The following is a 24,084-nucleotide window of genomic DNA, read 5'->3' as shown; positions in this document are numbered from 1 at the left end:
TCGCCATATCTTATTACGAGATTAGTTCCCACTCCATGCCCACGTGCCATTTACCTGCGCTTTGGACGTGTGAACGGTCCGATGGAATGAGATCGTTCAGGTCAAGGCCTATTTCTGAAGCCGGAGCAGGCTTTCCCAGCTCTACCTCCCAAGCCAGTCCTCGAAAAACCCCGACCACATCCCCGGGATTAAGATCAGGAACGTTAGTCGCTGTATGCCGGGACTTCTGTTGTCGGGGTGGTCCAAGAAGAAGCACGTTCTTCATCTGAGTCTGGGGCTCGGTATCTGTCTCGTTGGTCTCAGAAGAATTGATGAGTTGACCCTGTGCGAACACCAGCGCACCACAGCTCGGCAGGGCCGATTGGCGAGCACTTGTTACCCGAATAGCTATCGCGTAGAGGTCCAATGAGAATGAATCCGTTCTCCGGTAATAGCTCGGACTCATCTGTTGCTGTTCCCTTTTCGCACCCATTTCTAAAATCCAGCTGCGCACTTCCGCTGCCATGCCACCAGGTACATAGTTGTGCGCTGTGGAGCGGTGACGGCCGCGCCGCCGGAGAGCACGAGAGGAAGGCGAGAACGGTGTGGGGATGCCGGTGGGGTCATCGTCCTCCTGAGGGGAGGGGGAACGAGGCAGGACGAATGCTGGTGTTCGTCGCTGCGAGGTTGGAGCCGGAGTTGCGGTCGAGGGTGGTATTGCGGTGCTGGTTTGAGTCTGGCTACTTGGAGGTAGTTGCGATGCGGATAGCACGAAACGACGGGGTTGGAGAGAGGATGGATTGATGCTTGCTGGTGTTACAGGATGTGGTGTTTCTGCAGGCCGCACGGGTTTCCGGAACCCTGATTCTGGGCGTGTCTGCCTTGGTGTGTGGAATTGTACCGATAGAGTTGACTCGTCTGCTGCTCCTGGAGGATCCGGGGAGGAGGTCAGGATCCTGTCGGCGGGTCTCCGTCTTTGAACGGAGGGAGTGTCATTAGCACCATTATTACCAGAGACGCGACGTCTCTTCTGGCGGTCTCGTATAGATCCAAATACTTCATCGAATGCGGCGTCGAGCTCTCCTGGTTCTGGCGGAGAGCTACTCTGGAGTTCGCCCTCGTTTGGTGCAGCGTCATCGTCTGGCTGGTCCGAGTCTTCAATGAACTCTTTTGGGCGAGGAGTGGGTACCTGCTCTCTCACACGTTTTATATTACGTGCGGATGGAGCAGGAGTAGCATATGCAAAGTCATCTTGGTCAATGGAGTCGACTTCCTGGGATGGCCTCGATGAAGCGGGTGTTTGGGAAAGGAAGAACCGCGGGGTTGACGCGAACTGCGGGCCTGCACTGCGACGAGAGGAGGCACGAAAGGGCGTCTAGACGGTTTTAGCTAGAGCAACATGGATAGTGACAGGGGAGGCGCGTACAGCTACTGGGGGCATTTAGAACGAGCTAGTGGGGAGCAATTGCGCGACAACATGTCGAGACGCGTGAGTAGATAAGTTGATGCATCCACCGTGATATCATTTGACGGATCATTATGCTTCTTCTTTGGGAAAGCGGTCACTTGATTGGTGAGTTGGTCTAATTCTATTTAGGTATTGATCAGCGATATGATCTGCTTCGTCTGATTGGCTCTTCATATCCCTCGCTATGATCATTGTTCATCCCAGCATGACCAAGCATCGAGCTTTGTGCAGAGAGTAATTATGGTGGGCTACAATTTGAGTAAAGGTATAGCACATTGTAATAATAATAGTAGTAGTCATAGAATTCTTGGATTTATCCAACTCCATATAATGTGTTGTTTTCAACAAATGACAGTCGTAAGCCTCATTACTCCATTAACCATAGCCGCCCTGCTCCATCACCCAACAAAATAGATGGTTCCATCACTCTTTTTGTTCGACATTGGTATCCGGGGACACTGATTTCCGCCTGCAATCTTTGTAAGCTTCAATTCATGATTGTGTGTATATAGAGGGACACCGACTTATTGAACTCCTCAATCATGCTCGCCATATTCCCCGCACCACTGGATCGTCGGTCTGGATGGTCGTTTGCTGAACCGCCAAAGCTCCCTAACAGTGAGTTGATAGCTACTCAATCATTAGTATATCTGTTATATCGATCGATTGACCAGAGTTGGGATCAACAAACCCATCTGATTCCGGTGGCGTTCCTCTTCCGCGAGTTGCTGCTGCAGAGAGCTCCGGCGTCGATCGTGCTTGAGGTGGCCATACTTCTGAACGAGATCCATATCGATAGCTTTGAAGTAGTTCTTCACTTAAGAAATGATCTAAGAATAGTTAGGTGAAGAAGTAATCAAATTCTGCAGCAATCTGGTGGATAAGATCGGGGTTATAAATGCAGTTGATCCCCCCTTCGACGTCATTACATCATGGGTTCCCCTTGCACCATCATATGATTGCACAAATAATGTGCTCTCCCTCGAGAGGGACTAACAGGGACCTATCGATTTGTAACATAGACCAGCAGATCGCCAAGGGATGCGTCATAGTTAATTGTGTTGCCATCCAGGCATCGACCTATAGTAATCCCTATGCTCGGATCTGCGCATTTGCTTGGCGCCACCGGCTGTGCCAGGCAACTGGCAACTGGCCAGTGCAATTGCCGACGCTGCACGGATGGCCACCTGCAGGCCAGGTTGAGGTCAAAGCTTTCTTGTGACATGTTGGCGATCATTCGGGGTGCTATGGTCAATAGTACTTGGCAGGGGAGGTGCCTTGTGTGGTGATATTAAGCAGCCGTTGTATCCGGGTGAGTGTACTTCGCCGGGTGACTCGTAAAGTACTGCATCACACAACTGTATCTCAAGTCACACTCTCTCCAAGTGATATATACACCGATAAAGCCATCATACTGTACACCTGAACAGCCACAGTCTATTTCAATCCCTCCAGCATCGGAACCAAATCCACTAACGATCGAATCACCACCCCCTCCCTCCCCCCACCTTCATCTCGGGGAACATAAACCCCATTCCACCCCGCATCAACAGCAGCACGATAATCCTTGTCATAGTCATCGCCCACATGAACACGCACCCAATCAACTTCCTCCTCACCAGCCCCTACCAGCCTCCTCGCCTGCCGCTCAGCCACGTCAAAGATCACCGGACTAGGCTTCTCCTCTCCAGCCTGATAACTCGTGATCACGAGATCAATATCATCGACCTTCTCTCCATACGCATCGGTGGAAATACTAGAAAGATCCTCGAATCCTGGTAGTTTCAAACTCTCGATTTCCTGATCCGCTCTTCCCTTTCCTACACTTAGTCCCAGTGACTGGAGCACAGCAGGCACCCTGTCATCTGAGTTGGACAGAACTCCCACAACCACCCGTTCAAAAACGCCTAGTTTCTGGCCGGTGGTTTTGATTTGCCTGAGGCGCTCAAATAATACGCCCGCGTCATCGTAGAGCGCATAGCCCTGAGAGCTTGCGAAGCGATCCAATAAGCCCTGGATCAGCTCATCTGGTAGTTTGGTAGATTGATCTGCCAAGACCTGCTGGAACGTGGCTCGTATTAGCTCCTCCCACCACTGCCTAGGCCCGCCGTATTGGCCGCGGATGGCATCCGCGCGCCCATAGTTCGGCCGGCGGCGGGATTGCGCTTTGTAAGCTGATTTGAAAGCGGGTTGCAGGATGGATGGTGTGAGCTCGTGAGCCTGAGATGGTTGAAGTTTGAAGGAGTTAAAGGCGGAAATGTACTGTTCGGGGACGGGTTGGCGCGGGTGAAAGATTGTGTTAAATGCGTCTATGGTGAGGAGGAGCGTGCGGGGGCGCATAGTTGGTTCCTGGATAAGTCGGGGGTCTGTTTTCTGCGATGTCTGTGGTGTTTGTTGTTCAATTATGTGGTAGGCTATGTAAATTCTGATGAAGTGTCGCTAGATTATTAAGATCGCTTGGTTGTTTATGAATCTAAGTTGGACAATGTAAAGGAAAAGAGACTGTTGGATTGGAAATGATGATCGGCCTGGCCAGGAGGAAGGAGTGTATCGGTGTTTGATAACATCATGTTATCGAGTCGGTCATGTGACTTCTATCTATAAGAATGGGGATGTTTTTCAGCAGAGTGACTGAAAGTATCCACGGTAACACACCTATGTTTACTATCATATTGAGATACTTAAACTACGACTCGTACGCAAAGACATCAATTTGGCCGACGAAATGATCAAATACTCGATTTCTAAAAGGGATTACACCTTAACCTTCCACTTCCACTTCCAGTCCAGCAGAGCCCATCGAGACAATATTAGACCAATAAGCCCAACCAAGAGCACCGCTGAATAAAACCCAATGAGAATCTGAGGTGTGGTTGATTGCAGCAAGTCACCTCCGACGGGAACAGTGAGTAAAACTCCGAACGAAGCCACAGAATACAGGGTACCGTAGAACCGTCCATACTCTTCAGTCCTACAGAGCTGGCCAGCACATACAGGAGCAAGGGAGATCCAACCTCCAGAGCCAAATCCAAAGATAGCCACCACGCTATATAGGGTCTTCTCATCATGAGAGCCAAAAGGCAGCCAGACTGTTGCCATTATTATTAACGTGATCACGACGAGGCAGAGCAGGATGTTGAAACGCCCGATTTGGTCAGCCGCAAATCCGGGAAGGACTCTTCCCAGTAAGCTCATACTGTTCAGGACTGTGAGCGAGTAGAATTGTACGTCTACTGAGAAGCCAGCGAATCGGACGTATGTTGGTAATAGTGCCGCGCAGCCGAAGATGATGAATTCGAAAGAGAAGACCGCCACAGTTAAGAAAAAAAGCCGAGGGGACCGGAAGGCCCGGGAGTCGATTGTCACTTTACTGCTGCTGCCAGTTGGTAGGCGGCCTTTGACTAGGATGATTCCTGCTGTATAGCATCCTAGTGCTAGAAAGGCGATAACTCGGATAGACCACGTCCAGCCATATTTCGAGAACAGGGTCCGTAGAAGTAGTGGGATGATAGCGCCTCCCGCTGATGATCCGCCCATACAAATGCCTGATGCTAGGGCGCGTCGGCGGTGGAACCAGTGGCTCAGGACTGAAATTGAGACCGTTGTAACAATGGCTGAAGCTATACCTCCGAGAATGGAAAGACACAGGACGAAGTGCCAGTATTTTGTACACTCAGCTAGTAGCATATAGGAAGTGAAGCTGGCTGCGGATCCGCATGTTAATAAGATTCGAGGCCCGTATCGATCGAACAGTGGTCCGACCTGAACTCCAAGAAATAGAGTTAGAAACACGAAAAGTGCGGTGATCCAGCCAACATCGCGGACGCTATATTCGGCAAGCTGGTGCTCGCTGATGTAGTCCTGAACAGTGCCAACTGGAGTATTCATGTCAGTTGTTTGATAACCCTACTTATCTAGTGACTTTTGGGTCTTCCATGTAAATGCAGTTATGAAAAGCTTGGCGTACCTGCTGTTTCAAAGCCAAATGATGGGAACATTATCAAATAGGATCCCAAAAGGCACATCCATGCCTCTCGTCCACCTTCAGGGAAGGCTAGACTGACACCGGGCCCATCCGCCGGCTGATCGGTGTGATAAACGTCAGTATTAGATCTTAGTTCATGCTCTTGGCCAAGCTCAGAGGCGTCCTGCCGGGCAGACCGACGCATTGTGCATGAGAATTATATAATAGGAATGGTGCGATGTAATTGCTGCATCCCGGTCAAGTAGAAGCTCTTCACTATATAAGAAAAGGGTCGCCCGGGTGGGTCTTGAACGGTGGGAGTCACCGAAAGGGCGTAGAGTACATAGTATGACATAACTCGGTTCCGATAATGAAGTGACGACGCATACTATGAAACCCACGGCAGTACCGACATTTGCACAACAGTAATAATACTACATAGTATAACAGAGATTAATGACTTGCTTGTCTTGATAACAGAACTTGATGAGATATAGGCCTGAGGATCTTCGGATTCTGCGGCCGAAACATGAGCGTTACCAAAAGCAACGTAATATTACATATACAAGGATCAGCGCGTCATTTTATGAACTCCCTGACAAACCTCTCCCGGGACAACGATCCAGTAACTGACTGGTTGACTATTGCAAGGGATAGATTGTAAACCACATTTTCTAGTTAATGCAATCAGCATTCTTTAATATTTATATCAACCAGTCAGGATCATATTTTCCTCAATGTTGCACTCAAAACATCTCTGCCGGCAATTCCATACCGCGGCACGACGGGTCCCATTGGCTTATGAACTCCATCGACCACCTACCAGCAACAGTCCCACGAGCCATAATTCGACTTCAAGCACGCCAATTCTCTTCTTGCATGGTTTCTTAGGCTCGAAGCGTGAGAACAGACATGTTAGCAGGGAAGTCATTCCGCTTTCCTTGTGTTTAGGTTCACTCTAACGACCTCAATAGACTGCTCGCTAAAGATCTCTTCCGGCCTGTATATGCTCTGGTATGTAATTCCTTTGCTGGGTGGCCCGAATATTTACATACTTAGTGGCAATCTAAACTTCGACCCAGGACATGCGCAACCATGGCGAATCCGGTCATCATCCAAAACACGACTACATGGAGATGGCACTAGACGTGAAATCTTTTATTGAAAGACACCAGCTTCGGGCACCGACTATCATTGGCCACTCTATGTATGTTTCGGCTATATTAGCTCAACTCTCATGTCTCATGTGATACAGTCTCGTATCTAACCCATTGATCTCCAGGGGCGCAAAAACAGCATTAACACTAGCTTTAGAATCCCCCACCCTAATCAAGGATGTAGTGGCCATCGATAATTGCCCAATCCGCTTACCACTGGAGTCAGACTTTGTCCGGTATCTGGAAGGATTAGCAAGGCTAAGAGACGAAAGGATCACGGACCATTTGCAAGCTGATAAAATCTTGTCTCAATATGAAAAGGTAAGACGGCGTGCTTTGTGGTGCTATTGGTACTGCAGCTCTTGACGATAGGGCTAAAAGAGGATCATACAGTCTCCTGCTATACGGGCTTGGCTCATTAGCAACCTTCACAAGAAGCCAGGTACACCTTTCCTCCAGCTTCGTGTGCCCGTCGAAACCTTGAGCACAGCCATAAGGCCTCTTGGCGAATTTCCTTATCGTGTAGGCGAGGAGAGTCAAGCCATTAGGCAATTCAATGGTCGCGTCCTCTTCCTGAGAGCTCTTCAGAGCAACTTTATTCCTGAGTCAGCACTACCGCTGATAAATTCCTTCTTTCCGTCTTCTGAGATCGTGGATATCGACTGCGGTCATTGGATTGTTCAGGAGAAGACCGAGGAATTCCGTAAGAGTGAGTTGCCCACTGCACCCCCCGCCTTATATATTATTGCGTAGAACTGATATGTTCGCTTTGGTGGTAGTTGTTGGGAGATTTCTTCTAGCGCAGAGGGATTAGCTCGGTCCGCTTTCTATTTGTATAAGAGGTGCTTCTTTCAGATTGTTGTCACTCATACCAATATCCCTGTATGCTATTACGGTAAGTAATCCATAGGGCTATTACCTTGCACCTTTTATACTATTTTCAATGGACTAGCAAGATGTGTTTCTTAATATATCGTACCAGCGTAAATATATAGCTCCCCGGGAAAATAGAATCGTCTCGATATATACTTCCTGAAAGACATCGAGCCCTATGCAGGACCTCGGGGGTGAAATTCCATTGCAGGGCTCACGGCGTTAGGCTAGAGCATGTGCTGGGAGTCCGTCATTCCCCCGCTCAGGCCCCTCCCCTCCTGCATAGTAAAGTCAGGGTGCGTCATAATACAAAGATGTGGTTTAAGGCACAGAGGTCTTGGCATGATGCCGGCAGTGACCAAGGGTCCGGACCTAGTATTCACTCGCTCATCTACAGCAACAGTGTCATCCTTCTGCTAGCCATGATTCCATCGGTGTCAGCTGTTAGGCGAAACATATCAGCTTGCTCTCTTTTTCACAATATCGTATACCGCGCACACTCTCCAACACTTTCCGTATCTGCTCCTGGATCAAGAATGTCTCTTTGGAGAGCGATCTCATCACCAACAAAGTCCTCCTCCATGGGTTCCGATATCCCATCGACAACGTCAAGAAACACGCAGAATGCCCAGAAGTTTCCAACTAGTGGCTTTAACATTATCCAGCCTGACGAAAAAGTGGAGGAGGAAGAGTTACCTGATTACGAAGCACGCCGTTTTTATCCCGTTCGACTGGGTGAAACATTCCAGAACCGCTACCAAGTAGTGGCAAAACTTGGCTTTGGCTCCTCATCAACTACATGGCTGTCCCGCGATTTGACGTAAGTTTGAGAGACTTTAATAATATTTTTTTAGATTGAACTGACTTGCAGAGAAACGGCCACTATGTCGCATTGAAAGTCTATGTGCATACTTCATCGTTTCACCGCGAAGTCCCGTTCTATAATCACTTGAAGCATCATCTACAAACAAGCTCACATCAGGGACGATACAATATTCGCAAGTTGTTAAATTCCTTCACTGTTTCCAGTCAAGATGGGATACATACAGTCCTTATCTTCGAGGCCGCGCAGATGAGTCTACGGGACATGAAGATAGTGTTCCAACAGGGCGGGTTTGATGAGGGTCTCGTTAAAGGTGCTATTACCGAGCTTTTACAGGCGGTAGACTTTCTTCATACACAAGGACAGAGTGTTCACACTGGTAAAGAATTCTTTCCTTCGTGCAGGTAAGCTGCAAGTAAGTGAACTAATTAAATTCATAATAGATATACATCCTGGGAATTTGCTCCTCGGAGCCTATGATAACCAGTCGCTGAGTGCACTGGAACACAAAGAACTTGTGTCACCAGTACCTCGCAAGCCGGTCTCTCCCGCGCGGACTATTTATTTATCACGCCTGATGCGTCCTCAAGTAGGTCCAATGTTGTTGTCTGACTTTGGTGAGACACGAATTGGTCCAGGGCCGCACGGCGGTGATATCATGCCCCTGGAGTATCGGGCACCTGAGACATTGCTCTATATAGGTTGGAGTTATCCTGTCGATATCTGGAGTGTAGGTTTAACTGTAGGTCACGATTTCTCCTAGCCAGCATGGTTCCGTGACAGCCTTTTGTGCTAACTGAAATGAACTGCAGGCCTGGGATCTTCTCGAGCCGAGCAAGCTTTTCACAGCACGAGATGAAGATGGTGATCTGTATGATGCTGCGCATCTAGCCCAAATTATCGCTGCACTAGGACCACCTCCCCCTGATTTTTTAAGAAGGAACCAGGAAAGGGCAAGCGATTTTTGGGGCTCTGATGGTAAGTAATATGTATCAGCTGATATTGCATCTTACCGGTTGTTTTCTGTTGCTTTTCCCCCCTGCTAATGGCTGTTACGTAGGCAAATGGTTGGGCCTTGCGCCTATTCCGCATGACCGGACAATGGAGCGGTTAGAAAGTCGGCTCAGTGATAAGTCTGGCTTCCTACGGTTCATGCGGAAAACTCTTACTTGGCTGCCTGAGGAAAGAGCGACAGCCAAGGAGCTTTTGCAGGATCCTTGGTTGAGAAGCTGAGCCAGCTGATGACTGAGTGGACGCGACGGACTCGGATATAGAGAATCGACAAGACGGGTCTGATTCTGCCTAGGTCCATTTCACCATTATAAACGATGCTTCACAGCTTATCAACTAATATTATGGAATGTAATTGACAAAAGCTGGTTCTCGTAAGATTTCTGTGGTGGGAACAACCGAACAGTGCATGCCTAAATGACATCCTATTCTCTATCCTCAATCTAACGTGAGAATCCCCGTATCTCTAGTATCTCCTTGGCCTGCAATCACTTGGCGAGGCTAGAGAGTTCCCTCTCCTCGTGGCCTAATATCTGTGTCTCTTCCTATATTAATATCCATATAAACATATCTAGGTACTCACAAGTAACTGGCAGAAATCTCGGGCGGCTCTTCGCCCTTGAAGTCCCAGGATATTACGCTGTGAACAGTAAGATGATGAAGATGATTGATTGTCTAATAGTAACGAATGGTAATGGTGAACAGGCATCGTTACGGTGTCAAGCTGGAGGATGGATTTGTAATATGCATGGCTACCTCGTATATTTGCATAATCTTAGGAGAAAAGGAGGAGAGATCAGTGATTGGTAGCCCCGCAGCTTGTGAAGGGGCAAGTAAGCGCGAAGGATTCGAGACGGGATCTGGAGGCGGGAGATGTCCGGAACGAACCCGAAAGCAGACGGCTACAGCGCAAAGTCTTGGTGTCTGAGCCTCCGGTTGCCCTGATCCGGAGAAAGCTCGGATCTGAGAAAATCAGGGTCATAACAGGGGATCGTCGGTGCATAACGTCCCCACCAAGTGGCGCATTTTGAGTTGCGCCATGTGATGGCCTCGGACCACACTCGTAGTCTTAGGTATTACCTTCTTTTCCATGTCTCCTTGGCCCCGAAGAGTGAAGCGCTTCCTGCGGCGCTCTTCTTTCTTCTCATGAATGAAAATCCTGCCCCCTTCTCTTTCTCCATTTGTATGTGACAAGCAAGGTCCGTAGGCGCATAGAAGAACTGGTGCGATCAGGAGGCTTGCGGTCAGGCGAAGCGAGGACTCCGGTGAAGGGGTTCGTGGTCTACTTACACACAGCCTTTGATTACCCCAGTCTCTAATTTCCCCCAGTCTTGAATTAATTACCCGCAGTCCTCCGAGCCTCCTGCCACTCCTACCAGGACAATCCAACATAATCCCTGACTTTAATTTAGCCTCATGACTGCGCCCACCGCGGAAAAATGGGCACTTCGGGCGGACTCGCCGGCTGAGGGCCCGAGCCGAAACCCCCTGGTTTCTACTTTGGGAATACTGTAGTACTCTCGAGCTATCTAGAGGATTAAATGAACTTCCCACCTGGAAGCCGCGAGACAGCCTGACGAGGGATGGCAGAGATTATCTGCGGATGGTACGATACAGGATTCACGATTCAGCGTGATGCTTCTGACTGGACACCAATATCGCACTATATTGCGTGGTTTTTTCTGATATCAGGGATCTCGGAATACACCGGCGAATCAACAGTCCAATGATCGAAGTAATGGGGGTCTGAGATGTGGAGATGGTGTTGATATAGCATCGCCCTGAAAGGCACGCCGATCCAGATGTAACATGGGGGCTAGACATCCAAGACATCGCGCTGCGTCAGCCCAATCTGACCAGCTACTCTCAGGCCAATGTTAGATGTCTGTACGGAACAAGAACAGGAATCCGAAACCCCTCATGGGAAGCCTGGGAAACATGGGTACAAATCCTTCCATTTCTCAGATGCTTCATGCGCAGGTACTTGAACAGCGATGATACCAGCAGAAATTTCTGTCAGAACATTTTCAATAATCATTGAACTCCTGTGACTTTTCCTGCGCATTGGTCTTTGCGATATCCCCTCTGAATCCACGCATCAGCCTTTATCAAGTGTCGAGACGGAAGACATCCACCTACCAAAGCAACCGACAATGCGTCTGGCAACCCTTGCCTGTTTCTGTATCTCCGCTGCCAGCGCTGTAAAGCACTATGGCATGGACCCCTCCGAGGACACGCGCAACCTGATTGAGGAGCACGCTAGGAAGCTCCTAGACAATGATATGAGGCTCGTCTCTGTCTTTACGACAGACTACCATCATACCCATGATGGATCCGATTTTCTGTCGTCGGAGATGGGTATCTTCAATAAGACAATTTCTGAAATTTTTGTCTCTTCGACCCACGGTTCCAGCGAAAGCGCCCTTGAAGTCAGGGATAATATTAATGGCAAATGCCAGGGCCATGGTCGAATTGAAGATAATTTGAGCGACTTCCAGATCAAGATGATCTGCGGCGCCATTAGCCAAGCTGCAGGCGGTGGCGTGAGCGCCATCATCGAGGTTATTGAGAGCAACCTTTGCACTGAAGCTGGAACGGGCCATCCAGTACCATCCTGCAAGACGATTGTTGGGTTCATCAAGACTACGAGTGCGGGATTTACTGGTCTGGAGATTAACAATTATTGTCCTGATTTCATGAGTCTTTTTGTGAAGTGCAAGGGTTCCGACGCGAAGGCCTTTGCAGAGGACAAAAAGATTGAGATGACTGCATTTAACAGTCAGAAGGATTACAACTGTGACAACGCTGGGGTGAAATGCATTGAGGCGAGTGTGTAAAGGCTTTGCGATATCCACGCCACATGTATTACTTGTGATCCTAGCCTGGTTACGATGTCCCTTGGTCCTTGTCATCCCCGATGCATGTACATACACTCATCTATATTCTGCAGACATTCGGGACTTTTTGTTTTGGATATAGATAGGTATACATAGTACATATAAAGCAGACAGATGCTTGAGAGATGACACCCCATACAGTATATTAGCAAATTCCTCACCATGGTATCGCCAGTCCTGGCCATTGTAATCCTGACAATGAGTACTGGAGACACTCTAAGACTTCATATGTATATGTATCTACATCGACTTAATCTTCTCGTACAGGAAATAAAACATCGTGTAAAATGAGATGAATAATATATAATGAAACCATGAACGAGGATCCACCGGCGCAAGAAAGATGGCTTCGAAGGTACTGACGACCAAGGAGGTCACTGACATAATGGCCATTGCCTCGAAAAACCGTTTTATCCTGTTGACCGAGGGCGAGTGAGGCCTGGGGCTGTCTTTGTTCTCTGGCATCATGTTGTCACCTATAACAATGCCGTGCCAGTGATGTGCTGTCCTGCCGTGGGATGTTAGTAAATAAACTAGATTTGTCCTGAGTCAACCTACCGCACAGGGGGATGCTACTAACCTTGATGATTATGCTTAAGCAGTAGGCCCCGAAGGTGGTCGAGAGCGTGAGCACGAATTGCTTTTGGGAAGAGGATGGAGCTGCACAGGAGGAGCAAAACACACTCCTATAGAGTCGGACGACTGGACTCCTCTATATATGGGTCTGTCTGACGGTGGAGGCAGGCCTCCACCTTTCCTCCGGGCTGATCCCACGCTAATTTCTCGCCAGACCCGCGCTGCCCGCCTTGGGAGGTCACGTAATGTATAATCGATACCAAGTTCTTCGAAACCCTGATACCGGATTTAGTCCACCCGAAGTATGATCACGGAAAATCCAAACTGATTTGCGACTGATACCTTGCGGCAAAGACGGTCTCACAGTCGTTGGGGTAGTGGATCTCGAACGGTCTTATATTGGACCAGCGCAACTTTGGGCTTAGCATCGTGGTGGCTTCTCCAAGTCAGCCCTGTGAATAGCGCCTCTGTTGTAAGCAGTGGTCTGATGGTATCAATTCTGCCTACCAGTTCCGCCTTATAATACTATCTAGCTAGTTGAGGGGTTCGTTTGCATTGAAATCTCAGACCCCTTCTCACGAGTAGGGAAATGGGCTACGCAATCAGGTAATAATATACCCAGCCTAATATATCATCTGCATTGAATTTGACTAAAGTCCGCAGTAGCACAGAACGCGGGGTATGTATGAAGCCTCGATCTTATCCTGTTACACTATCCCTAAGTCTATTCCCTGCTCCAATTCTATCGAGGAAAAAAGTCCTGCCTATAATCTACACTTAGATATTTCTCGCAGAGGTCACATCAACTAGTGGAAATGATATCTATTTTAAAGAGCCATGATAAGTCCAGAGCTACGCAGGAAATTGTTCTGCCAGTATAAAGAGGTTAGTTCTTATAACCCAACAAGGAAAGATGTAATAATGGATATATTTGTTATCTGTCCTCAGTATTCTCAGACCTGACTATTTATATGAATACCATGAGTATAAAAGAAAAGTCCTTTGACTGGTGTTCTGTAGACAGTTCAAGGTTCTCTCTTGATTATATTAGAAAGATTAGATCGTATACTTACAGTATTACCCAGAAGACTGAACACTGATGCATATAAAGATTAACTGATAATGCTGTATACCTTGGAAAGAATGACCCACGCGTTATAAAAGCAATGGCTTAGCTTATATATATCCATGCTTCAGGCTTTGAAAAGAAGTGGATTACAAAGATGGCTTATGAATGTAAAACATAGTAGGTTATTGCATCGATATCACTATTTATCTAAAAATGATATGTGTGTGCAATATTCTCGCCCGTAGGTCGTGAGAATAGATCGTGGGATAAACCCTGTGCAGTCTGAACCGTCACAAGAGACTGGAAACTGAAGAGAAGGAGGGTCGGATGTTATATAGACCACTCCCTTTGATTCCCATTGCTGATGAGACGCTAAATCTCGATAAGCCTCGATATTTTCGATGACATAACTATAGCCGCTACAGCAGATCCAAATGCAATATGGCATCTCATATGAAGTTATCTACAACTTTGCTAAAACGGGCTTCGCGATGGGCTTGATTGCAAGAACGAAGATAGTCGAGAAGAGCTAATACGCCTGGGAATCCTCATCTGATTTAGTCAAGCAATGAGGAATGGGTTACAACAACTGAATGTGTCAATACAATCTACGAGCTGGGTGTTTCTTTCCTGTATAACATTCAAGGCGAAGGTTCATATCGATAGATGGTATCGAGATCGCGCTTTACCACCTGACTGGAGAATGGAAGCTAGTTCCGTGCCTAGAAAGACCGGAAGCAGCGACCGTGAATCGTGCATATACTGCCTACAGCCTACGCAGCATTGATTGGTGGACACAATTGCAATGAATAGAGCTCCGGATGTGGAGTGGATTCCTTTAGGACGGGAAGCGTGTGGAATGAGCAACCGGAAAGGGGAGTCACAAGGAGCCGTAGCTCCACAATCGAGCGTCGTGAGAATAACAAGCTATGATTATTGTCGGAACGCCAATCAAGTGCATCGTGTAGAATCAAAGAAATGTAGTTACTTCAATGGATGTCTCAACGTCATGTTGTATTGATTGCTAATCCAAACGGTAGTATTTTCCGCGACTGGAAATACTTACGGCTCCGTCCAAAGTATGCACGATTGCGGGACCCTTGACACTGGCGTCCCATTTCCGGTGCAACCTTCTTTTAAACAAGCACCACTTATATTAACAGTTAAAGGCACCTGAGAAGTACGGGTTGCACACTTCGAATCTCCAAACTAACGATAATTTTTACGGTATCGACAATCAATATGACCATTGTTCATTCACGCATGCGCACCTCTGGTGCTCTGGATATGTATGCCTACGTTGATGCCACGAATGCTTTGGGAAGAGAATACCTTGATCTTCAGCTGTCCTCTATAGTTTCCGATGACAGCAAGGTAAAGGATCTAGCAATTACAGGTAAGCAATGACTGTCCGCTTATTAGTCGCAGAACAGGCCGTCAGGTGCTAATGATGGAATGAATGCAGCATCTGAGCGAGGAGTGATCGTCCTACGCCACCAGGACATCGACATGGACCAGCTGAAATGCCTCATTCAGAGAATGGGAGAATTAACTGGCAAACCTAAGGAAGCAAAATTACATATTAACCCAATACACCCCGATGTTAACTCCTGCCTGGGAGACGACGAGGTTCTACGTGACCCCGAGATCTATGCAGTGTCATCCGAGGTAAGTGCAGTTATCTTACCCTAAAGTATAAGACGAATGCTCAGTACATATGCAGCATAATCGCGATAAATTTGACGATTATCTGAACACGAAGCATAAGCAATTTGCCAGTCGAGGTTGGCATGCTGAGTAAGTCGACACTGTATCGTTGGGTCTCTGTTAATCCCCTACTAATTCCCGGCGAGTACCTCCTACGAGAATATTCCATCGGACTATATTGCGATAAAAATGGTGAAAGCTCCAATGACCGGAGGCGACACCCTTTTTGCCTCCTGCTACGGGGCCTATGACCGCTTGTCCGAGCCATGGCAGAGGATGGCTGATTCACTCTCCTGTACGCTCCTCGACATATCAGGCAGGAACATGCTAACTCAGAGCCACTGAAGCAACACATCATGAACCAGACATCATGCCACTTGCCGATAAAGGAATCAACCTTTGGCTAGGTCCGAGAGGCCATCCACAGAATTTTGGTGGTTCGTTCGAGGCAACTCAGTAAGGCACAGCTGCGAATCCTCCTTTTATTCGAATAGAAAGCTGACAATTGACCAGTCCCCTCGTAGTAACCAATCCGGTAACTGGCTGGAAAGCACTGTGGGGGTTCAGTCCAATCTCTATGCGCGCTAATGGGAGAATCAATGGTGTTACCGATCATGAGCAGGAATTGATGAAAGCCTACTGTATGCCAGGAGTACCCAGGAACTGCTTCCTCTAAAAAAATGTATTCTGATGGATTTGCTAACGACCCCACTAGTTTTGAAGTTGATTACAGACAATCATGATTTGCAATACCGCCACCGTTGGAAGCCTGATGATATCGTGATTTGGGACAAGTAAGCGAGCTTATGTCTCTTCCTGCTGCATTGACCATGAGCCTAACAGAAATTCAATTAGTCGAACCGTCCTTCATACCGGCACATAGTATGATAACCTCCCCAATGTAAGAGCCAGGTTCTGACGCAATAAACAGTGACCTTAATAATGAGGAACGGCTGGCACTTCGGGTCACCAGTCTCACTGGTAAATTATACTGCGATCCGACGTCTTTGTCCCGAGAGGAATACTTTCGCAGGCAACGAATGACTGACTCCACCATATGATGCCCGCCAATAGACTCGGGTCTTGGAAGAATACGACGTGAAAGCGCCTCGGAACCGAAATATTCTTGCAACCCAAGTGGAACAAATGGATCTCTCATTGCCAGATTAGGCATGAGACAGTTGCTCTAGGATATTTATGTAATGTGACATCTCCTATCTGGCAGCAGTATTTTTGCTAATTAGCTGGTAAAAATAATAATGAGTTAGAAAGAGAAAATAAAAGAACTATAAAAGGCTGAAGAATAATTAGGCAGATAACATAGGGATAGATGGAATAGTCTAATCCAGTGTAGAGAATAGACAGTATCTCCGGGATCAAGCTATATAAAATTAAATATAAAATATTTTTACTGTACAGGATGCTCAAGATACTTAACTGAGAGTACAAGAATATAGGTACTCAGGCCCCCAGTTTATTTGTAATAACTATTCACTATAAGGAGTCCCAAGTATCCCAAAGCAAACAATTAATGTTCCTTAATAAGAATAGAAAGAGCAAGAGAAAATAGCTGAGACTGCTGTAATCAAGGAAGCTGTAAAAGAAGATAGCGAGAGAGAGCATAAGAATACATGGATTGAAATATATAAAATCTGACATGAGCTTGTATTGATATAAGTAATATGTAAAGTGAGGCGGGCATGTAGATGGAAGAAAGTAGTATAATTGGTTGGGGGGATTCTATTTGTTAATAGAGTAGTAGGTAATGGGTTGACTATAGATGGCAAGTTGTAGAGAGTGGCAGACAGGCGGTATAATGTGAGCCATTTTCGGCGGCCTGCCTGCTGTCTGTTGTTTTACTGGATACAATATCCATTATATGTCAAATAAAAAGATATACGAGTTTATGGTAAGCTTACTTTCACTGATATTACCTAACAACAGCAAGATTTTTTTGTGCATTAGACCTTGAAGTTTAGGGTGAGTTATCCAGGACTGCGGACATATTCCAGTCTGGCTCAAGTCTCCTTGCGGGGGATACAAATGTTATGGCGGAACTAAAGTCAAGAAACGGTCAACTTGCGAGCTGGATGGAGCCCTTTCAAAGAGGATAGGGGAGGTGTAGAAGAGTAAAAGAGGATGCAAAGGGGTAGATTTGGCCGCGAACTAAGGAGGGCATTTTCGGCGTCGATTTCTCAGGTTCTCATACTTGTTCTACTTGTAATATATTTTGTCCCCGCTAAACCTTCATCACATCGTCCAACAGAATACTGCCCAAGATCATACAAAAAACAAATCTATAGACAAATAGTCAATCCACCATCAGCCCGAGCCACCTTCTAAATTCTTATCCCGATCAAGCTTCAGTCCCACCGTTCGGTGGTCCGAAGCTGGCTCACCTCAGAACTCTCGGCATGGATTGCTTATTCCAGATGATACATCCGACAAACCCGACCGGCAGATGAAAGTCCGAACTTCCGAGGAACGGAATGGAAAATTTTCGGATAAGATTATTTGTTTAGGTACAAATATATGATGGTTTAAGATCTTACAATCTCACCACCCTATAATGTAGAATAAAGACGAAGTAATATAATATTAGTGCTTATAAACGGTCTATCTTCTTACAACTTTTTAGATAACAGACAAGAGGGAGTCTAACTGCAAGTCATCCACTCCTCGCTTCTAGGCAACCACATTCGGTAAGGCTGAATTGATTGATTGATTGACTGACTGCAAACCAGATCCACTCTCTGGCAGTGCCGAACAAGCCTTTTTCACATTCCGGTTTGTGCCACTGCCAGTCGGAATTGCTATCGGAGATGCTTCTCGATAGCACACTCCGAGTCCCTCACATGCGCTGTCTTACCCCCGAGCTGCTTTCCCATCTGTCTAGATAATCTCCATTGGCTCTCCATCCCACCCACACCCCCTCGCAGCAAGAGTAAGTAATCTTCTCAGCACCATTCTAACCGCCGTGTGTGTGACTCGTCATCCACTCACTCACTGGGCTACTAACTCAAAAACCCACCGCTAGTCGCCGCCTCTGTTGGCTGACGCGTCCCTTAGTGCGGGACTGCTTCCTTAAGTATTATATTATCGCCTCCTATCTATCTACCTACTATCTACGTAGTTTGTCCATCCGGCCCCAGCACCGGTGCCTAATAATATCTGGCGATGGAGCCTTAAGTATTAAATCTGCCCGCACCCCCTGATAAGATAAAAAATTGTTTTTTTGCTTCTTGGCTCCGGTTCCGCTTCCCATCAGCACAACAACACCTACCTGTATACAATATGGGTGTCAAACCCCTCCTGCTATCGTCCCTTTTATGGGCCGCTAGCAGCACCACAGCTACAGCAGCATCGCCATCAACAACACAGTATGCTAATCACATCTTCAACTCCATCCACTCCTCCATGCGACAATGGGGTTCTTCTCTCCAACACAACGGCATGTCATTCTTCCTCGCCACCGTTCCCGCCGGCACGCAGTTCTACCATGGTACGTCGATCGCCGAACCCATCAACGGGACGGAGTGGCTTGCCTTTGAGCCGGAACATGCTATGGTGTTCGCGAGACCGCATCGAGGACCCCCGCCGGGTGAGGACGACGATGATAAGAAGAGGAAGGAGTTGAGGAAGCGCGATGAGGAAGAGGGAGAGGAACAGCAACAAGAATCAGGATGGTTACATACCTACGTCGCTGCTAAGGATCTGCGACTGCTATACGTCGATGGCATGGCAGCTGGAAAGACGAACAACGGGACGCTCGACCTGGAGGATCGGATCCTGTTCCGGGATGGATTAGGCGAAGGAGAGATGATGGGGGAGCGCGAACGCGCGAAAACGTTCTGTCGCATGGCGAAAGAGGAGTGGGATGATCGGTTGGATGGATTGTTGCGTATGGAGGCTGGGTTTGAGATCATTCTGTGTGATTTTGCCCGGGACTTGAAGCAGGTGAGGGTGACGCAGACGAAACCGAGTCAGCCGTTTGGGGGACCTGGTGGTAAGAAGGATAACAAGAAGAAAAAGGGTGGTCCTGGAGGCGGAGGGGATGGAGGACTGTGGTTCAAGGCCATTGCTGCACGGTATGATGGGATTGGAGGTAACCGTGTGACGCTGAACTATGACAACTTTGTGTCGGCGTATACGTATGGACTGGACCTGTTCCATTCGGTCAATGAGACGTTCACGTTGCCCCGGTTGAAGCAGTTTACGTCGCAGCAGCTGGACCCGATCCGGGAAGCGCTGAACCAGCTGGTACTGCAGCATGAGGCCAAGGAGGCTACACTCAACTGGCAGACCGTCACGGATATGGTGGTGGAGCGGTACGCGCGTGAAATCCGCTACCTGGCATCCGGGCAGGTGTCGACGGTGGAGGCGATCCACGCGGAGATTGATACGGTGCTGGGTCCGTTTGTTGACTACGGGGATCGTGATGGGGAAGAAGAGGCCGAGCGCTGCTCCATGCAGTTTATTCCGGGCGGGATGCTTGCGGCTGATGGTGATGCTGGGGTGGCGGCGACGGCTGTGCATGCAGTTACTCGTAGGATTTGTGCGACATTTGTCGAGGCCTGGCAGGAGACAGACTACAACACGGTGATTGGGCTCTTCCAGGATCTGATGGAGTACTTGGCCTGGACGACGTGGAAGCAATGCAGCGGGTGCGCCGACCACGAGATCTGTGTGGTGCCCATCTGGCCGATGGGAACCGTAGAAGACTATAACCATCCGCAGTGTCACGATGCCTCGAACCCCAACAGCGAAGGTCAGCGCTATTGGGGTGGCGGGCCTGGTGGTCCTGGAGGGCGTCGTCCTCCTTCTGATTCTTCATCGTCGTCCGGATGGATTCCGGGCTTAATCTCGTTCCTGCGGTCGTTCCTGGGAGTCGCTCTGGGTTTGCATTTCTAAAGTTGGACCAGTGGGGGGATAAAGATTTCCACGATAATATTTTTGCGTACACATCATCTAATTTGAACTTGATTTGACATCTTCCATTTGAACCTGAATTTCGGGCACAGGAAACTCCGCTCAGGGGCGCCCTGCAAGAAGAAGATTGCCTTAGCAAATAGAAACTGCGTGCAGGAAGAAAAAGAAGCGGAACAGAAAAAGGGTCAAAAAAGCAACAATAACCTACCAAACCTGGTTTTCGGAGGATCGGAAAATGACAATTAAGCTGCCCGACGAACAGTAGAACGGAAGTTAATTCGTTGCTCGTGCGCGGTTGAAGCTGCTCGAGGCGCCACTTCGATAGTTTGCTGCACGCTTGCATTAAGCGCCTTGTCGATCCCTTCGGTCCAGACACAAACCCTTTTGCCCTGTCATTCTCTCTCGGCCACGTCCTGATTTTTTAGTACTTTGGATTGTTAATCACAATTTGTACTTTCACGATGGGGTCAGCTCTATGGTTGGGTTTCAGCTGCGGCGTCCACTATGAACAGCCACAATGGAGGTGGTCTTGCCAGCTGAAAGCGAAAAGACCGGGTTATCCATGTCACTAAGACCGAGGTAGGGTATGTTCATAGTAGTAGAGTAGGATAGGCATCAACTAACATCAACACCATCAACCGAGGTAATGATGCACAAAGCTTCACTTTTTGCCCCCCTTCTCCCCTTTTGGCACAGTTGCCTTATCCCTCTTCCCCCTGAAACTTGTTTGCTACAACGATGCTAAACACATAGTTTCTGCTTGGTGCTCCTGCCACCGGCACTTACGGATGCAGCCCGATTGCATGCGTGCACGACACGACTCGAGTCTAGCCTATTCAGCCAGGACGATCCCAAAAATTAGGGTTCCACTATCAACTCGATGGGTCTGGCAGCCCAGTGGATCCCCTTCCTTGACATTCACGGATCACGTACAAGTGCCGTCCACACTTGTCGATCCTCCAGATCATACATTGTCAGGTACCAGCCGGAGAGCCACCAAAGACAATAATCTTGGATAATGCGAACTTGGCACAAGGAGCACGGTGGGTGGGATATGGTGCAATTCCAGTTCTGTGGGGAAATGCGAGCGAAAAGGAGAAATCGCCTCACGTTAAGCTTGGGTGTCAATTAGCTACTTCTACTTTTTACTGGATACTGCTCGCATATAAATATGCCCTACTGCTGCTCTCTCCACCCCCCTTCTCTCTTCACTAGCAGGTCAAGCAAGTCTCTCTTTCATCTCTCCGCCTTCTTCCTTCTTTTGCTTCCCTCGCTTGACGACCACCGTTCCTTTTGTCGTTTTGTCACATTCCTTCGCTTGTGTTTCAATATGAAGGCATCAATCCTAACGGCCCTCACTTTGGCCGCTTGCTCCTTCGCGAGCCCCGTCGGCCAGCTTCATGCTCGCGACGGCGAATGCACCTGCCAGCCCAATGGTGGTTCGAGCTCTGGCTCTGGCTCTGGCTCTGGCTCTGGCCCTTATCCCGGCTCTGGCTCTGGCTCTGCTCCTGGCTCTGGGTCTTATCCCGGCTCTGGCTCTGGCTCTGCCCCCGGTTCTGGCTCCTATCCTGGCTCGGGATCGGGATCTGGCTCCTACCCTGGCTCTGGCTCTGGCTCCGGCGCTGCTCCCAGCTCTGGCTCTACTGCTCCTGGATCTGGGTCTTACCCCGGCTCAGGAGCTGCTCCCAGCTCTGGTGCTGGCTCTGCTCCTGGCACTGGCTCCGGTTCCGCACCTGGCACCGGCTCTGGTTCTTATCCCGGCTCAGGTGCAGGCTCTTACCCTGGCTCCGGCTCTGGTTCGCGTCCTCAGCCCTCCCAGGTGTCGACCTACCCTGCTTCTCAGGTCCCAACGCTGCCTGGCTACCAGCCCCAGCCTACGATTACATTGACGACGACTGTTCCCGTCACTGCCTCCCCCGGCTCCCCTGAGTGCACTACAACTGCTCCCGCTGCTCCTGCTGGTCAGCCTTCTGGCCAATCCTCTGGCCAACCCGCTGGCCCCGGTGCTCCTACCGGTCCAGCCGGCCAATCCCCTAGCCCTGCTGCTCCCGCTGGTCCTACCGGTCCTGCTGGACAGCCATCTGGTCCTTCTACACCTGCTTCCCAGCCTTCCGGCCCCGCTGGTCAGCCCTCTGGCCCTGCCGGCCCATCTGGACCGGCCAACTCTGGCTACCCTGGCAACCCTAGCCCCTCGTCCCCGTGGGGTGCACCCACCTCTTCGGTTCCCGCTGGATCTCCCTCTCAGACTCCCTCATGTGAAAACGGCCACTGCCACGGCACCGGCCATCTCCTTCAGGATCTGGGCGTTCAGGCGGATCACCTTCTGACCGTTGTTGGTAATGGCACCGAACAGCTGCTCGTCCAGCTCAGCAAGCCCGTTGCGGACGTTCTTTCCAGCCTGGGCCTGACCGGCCTTGCTAAGCCCGTGGGCCACATCATCAAGGATGCCGGCAGCATTGGCGAGCTGGTCACGGATCTGGGCGCCCCCGTCGAGCAGCTTCTGGTCGTCACCGGCAAGGACACTGGCTATCTCTTGATTCAACTGGACCAGGATGTCAAGGGCCTCCTCGACGGCATTGGCCTCGACGCCTTGGGTGAGCCCGTTGGTGACCTGCTGGGTGCCATTGGCAGTAGCTTGAAGCGTCGCCAGAACTGGGACTACAACCCTGACGCCAAAAATCCCAACGGACTCCTCGAGAAGCTGGGACCAGTGATTGACTGCATCTTGGTGATTACCGGCGAGGACGCCAAGGACCTTATCGTTAAGCTGAGCAAGCCCGTGGCTGAGCTGTTCGAGAAACTGGGACTGACTGGCCTGGGCAAGAGCGTTGGCAAGGTCATCAAGACGGTCGGCGATGCGGGCGACTTGGTTGCGGATCTGGGTCCGGTCAGCGAGAGTTTGCTGACGGTAGTTGGCGATGGTGGCAGCAAGCTGGTGGTCCAGTTGGCTCCTGATGTTGCGGACTTGGTGAAGGGCCTGGGACTCCCCAAACTTGGTGATGCCGTGGGTGAAGTTCTCGGAGCTGTGGGTGAGAACTTGTAAGAAGTCTCGACTATTTCCCCTCTTTTTCTTTTCCTCTGTCCTATGAATGGGTGATGGAATTGCATTGCATTACATTTTCTGGGATGCGATGGTGTTGAGGCTACTTACTAGTACTATATACTATACAAGATGTAATTAGTGTAATTGTTAATGATACCTAATCAAGATATTTTCAGTTGACTTCAAGTCTGCCATTTCCACGATTCTATCTATAGTAATAATGTCTTCCATATCATCCATCCACTCTTCCCCTTCATTTCCCCATATTCTTATCCCCCTTCCATTTATCCGCCGATTCCTCTCCGAGGCAACCTTCCTTTTCCCCCCTCTTCTCTCTCTCTCTCTCTCTCTCCATAGGCGTACGTAATCCGCATTCCACAGCCTCTCATTGCTTTGCCCCGGATGTAAATTGATTCGCCCCACGGGGTTGGACTGCCGATGTGGAGAAGCGAGCCGCCAGACTTGGCAAGGCAAACCGTCATCCAACTGGAGATTACTGGCAGTCTGGCACAGCGTGCGTGTGAGGGAGAGAGGGAGAGAGAGTTTCCCGGGGGGAAACACAGAGTTTCGCCTCCCGCGTCGTTCCCT

The 24,084-nt window shown here is 49.0% G+C and overlaps 13 protein-coding genes across 13 annotated transcripts; 7 read left to right on the top strand and 6 right to left on the bottom strand.

Annotated features, from left to right (window-relative positions):
* Window positions 1-13: 13 nt before the first annotated feature.
* An07g05780 (hypothetical protein) lies at window positions 14-1,420 on the bottom strand (the record flags this gene model as incomplete). The annotated part of the gene is made up of 2 exons (XM_001391620.1): window positions 14-1,354; window positions 1,406-1,420. The coding sequence occupies 2 exons, from the start codon at window positions 1,418-1,420 to the stop codon at window positions 14-16; spliced, it is 1,356 nt and encodes a 451-aa protein (XP_001391657.1).
* A 569-nt stretch (window positions 1,421-1,989) lies between these two features.
* Window positions 1,990-2,295, top strand: An07g05770 (uncharacterized protein; the record flags this gene model as incomplete). The annotated part of the gene is made up of 1 exon (XM_059748493.1): window positions 1,990-2,295. One exon carries the CDS (start codon window positions 1,990-1,992, stop codon window positions 2,293-2,295), a length of 306 nt encoding a protein of 101 aa, XP_059605761.1.
* Window positions 2,296-2,884: 589 nt separating this feature from the next.
* Window positions 2,885-3,787, bottom strand: An07g05760 (uncharacterized protein; the record flags this gene model as incomplete). Its single annotated transcript, XM_001391618.1, has 1 exon — window positions 2,885-3,787. One exon carries the CDS (start codon window positions 3,785-3,787, stop codon window positions 2,885-2,887), a length of 903 nt encoding a protein of 300 aa, XP_001391655.1.
* A 414-nt stretch (window positions 3,788-4,201) lies between these two features.
* On the bottom strand, window positions 4,202-5,616 carry An07g05750 (uncharacterized protein; the record flags this gene model as incomplete). The annotated part of the gene is made up of 2 exons (XM_001391617.1): window positions 4,202-5,322; window positions 5,415-5,616. 2 exons carry the CDS (start codon window positions 5,614-5,616, stop codon window positions 4,202-4,204), a joined length of 1,323 nt encoding a protein of 440 aa, XP_001391654.1.
* A 324-nt stretch (window positions 5,617-5,940) lies between these two features.
* Window positions 5,941-7,321, top strand: An07g05740 (uncharacterized protein; the record flags this gene model as incomplete). Its single annotated transcript, XM_059748492.1, has 5 exons — window positions 5,941-6,071; window positions 6,386-6,425; window positions 6,494-6,618; window positions 6,694-6,889; window positions 6,962-7,321. 5 exons carry the CDS (start codon window positions 5,941-5,943, stop codon window positions 7,319-7,321), a joined length of 852 nt encoding a protein of 283 aa, XP_059605760.1.
* Window positions 7,322-7,755: 434 nt separating this feature from the next.
* An07g05730 (uncharacterized protein) lies at window positions 7,756-9,497 on the top strand (the record flags this gene model as incomplete). The annotated part of the gene is made up of 6 exons (XM_059748491.1): window positions 7,756-8,261; window positions 8,315-8,668; window positions 8,792-8,853; window positions 8,903-8,994; window positions 9,077-9,242; window positions 9,325-9,497. The coding sequence occupies 6 exons, from the start codon at window positions 7,756-7,758 to the stop codon at window positions 9,495-9,497; spliced, it is 1,353 nt and encodes a 450-aa protein (XP_059605759.1).
* A 216-nt stretch (window positions 9,498-9,713) lies between these two features.
* Window positions 9,714-11,108, bottom strand: An07g05720 (hypothetical protein; the record flags this gene model as incomplete). The annotated part of the gene is made up of 8 exons (XM_059748490.1): window positions 9,714-9,776; window positions 9,859-9,915; window positions 10,032-10,238; window positions 10,356-10,415; window positions 10,468-10,557; window positions 10,620-10,740; window positions 10,830-10,916; window positions 10,984-11,108. 8 exons carry the CDS (start codon window positions 11,106-11,108, stop codon window positions 9,714-9,716), a joined length of 810 nt encoding a protein of 269 aa, XP_059605758.1.
* Window positions 11,109-11,213: 105 nt separating this feature from the next.
* An07g05710 (hypothetical protein) lies at window positions 11,214-12,112 on the top strand (the record flags this gene model as incomplete). Its single annotated transcript, XM_001391613.3, has 2 exons — window positions 11,214-11,255; window positions 11,378-12,112. The coding sequence occupies 2 exons, from the start codon at window positions 11,214-11,216 to the stop codon at window positions 12,110-12,112; spliced, it is 777 nt and encodes a 258-aa protein (XP_001391650.3).
* A 300-nt stretch (window positions 12,113-12,412) lies between these two features.
* An07g05700 (uncharacterized protein) lies at window positions 12,413-13,176 on the bottom strand (the record flags this gene model as incomplete). The annotated part of the gene is made up of 3 exons (XM_059748489.1): window positions 12,413-12,648; window positions 12,753-12,832; window positions 13,091-13,176. 3 exons carry the CDS (start codon window positions 13,174-13,176, stop codon window positions 12,413-12,415), a joined length of 402 nt encoding a protein of 133 aa, XP_059605757.1.
* Window positions 13,177-15,059: 1,883 nt separating this feature from the next.
* Window positions 15,060-16,322, top strand: An07g05690 (uncharacterized protein; the record flags this gene model as incomplete). Its single annotated transcript, XM_003188664.2, has 7 exons — window positions 15,060-15,191; window positions 15,240-15,485; window positions 15,541-15,614; window positions 15,671-15,819; window positions 15,890-15,980; window positions 16,038-16,165; window positions 16,240-16,322. 7 exons carry the CDS (start codon window positions 15,060-15,062, stop codon window positions 16,320-16,322), a joined length of 903 nt encoding a protein of 300 aa, XP_003188712.2.
* A 1,524-nt stretch (window positions 16,323-17,846) lies between these two features.
* An07g05680 (uncharacterized protein) lies at window positions 17,847-18,442 on the bottom strand (the record flags this gene model as incomplete). Its single annotated transcript, XM_059748488.1, has 3 exons — window positions 17,847-17,923; window positions 18,266-18,349; window positions 18,394-18,442. 3 exons carry the CDS (start codon window positions 18,440-18,442, stop codon window positions 17,847-17,849), a joined length of 210 nt encoding a protein of 69 aa, XP_059605756.1.
* A 376-nt stretch (window positions 18,443-18,818) lies between these two features.
* On the top strand, window positions 18,819-20,435 carry An07g05670 (uncharacterized protein; the record flags this gene model as incomplete). The annotated part of the gene is made up of 1 exon (XM_001391609.3): window positions 18,819-20,435. The coding sequence occupies one exon, from the start codon at window positions 18,819-18,821 to the stop codon at window positions 20,433-20,435; it is 1,617 nt and encodes a 538-aa protein (XP_001391646.1).
* A 1,348-nt stretch (window positions 20,436-21,783) lies between these two features.
* An07g05660 (uncharacterized protein) lies at window positions 21,784-23,657 on the top strand (the record flags this gene model as incomplete). The annotated part of the gene is made up of 2 exons (XM_059748487.1): window positions 21,784-23,492; window positions 23,636-23,657. 2 exons carry the CDS (start codon window positions 21,784-21,786, stop codon window positions 23,655-23,657), a joined length of 1,731 nt encoding a protein of 576 aa, XP_059605755.1.
* Between the last annotated feature and the right edge of the window lie 427 nt (window positions 23,658-24,084).

The sequence above is a fragment of the Aspergillus niger genome, assembly GCF_000002855.4.
Source record: "Aspergillus niger supercontig An07".
Lineage (NCBI taxonomy): Eukaryota > Fungi > Ascomycota > Eurotiomycetes > Eurotiales > Aspergillaceae > Aspergillus > Aspergillus niger.
Note: the sequence above shows the minus strand (reverse complement) of the source record. Positions and strands in the feature narration are given on the sequence as shown.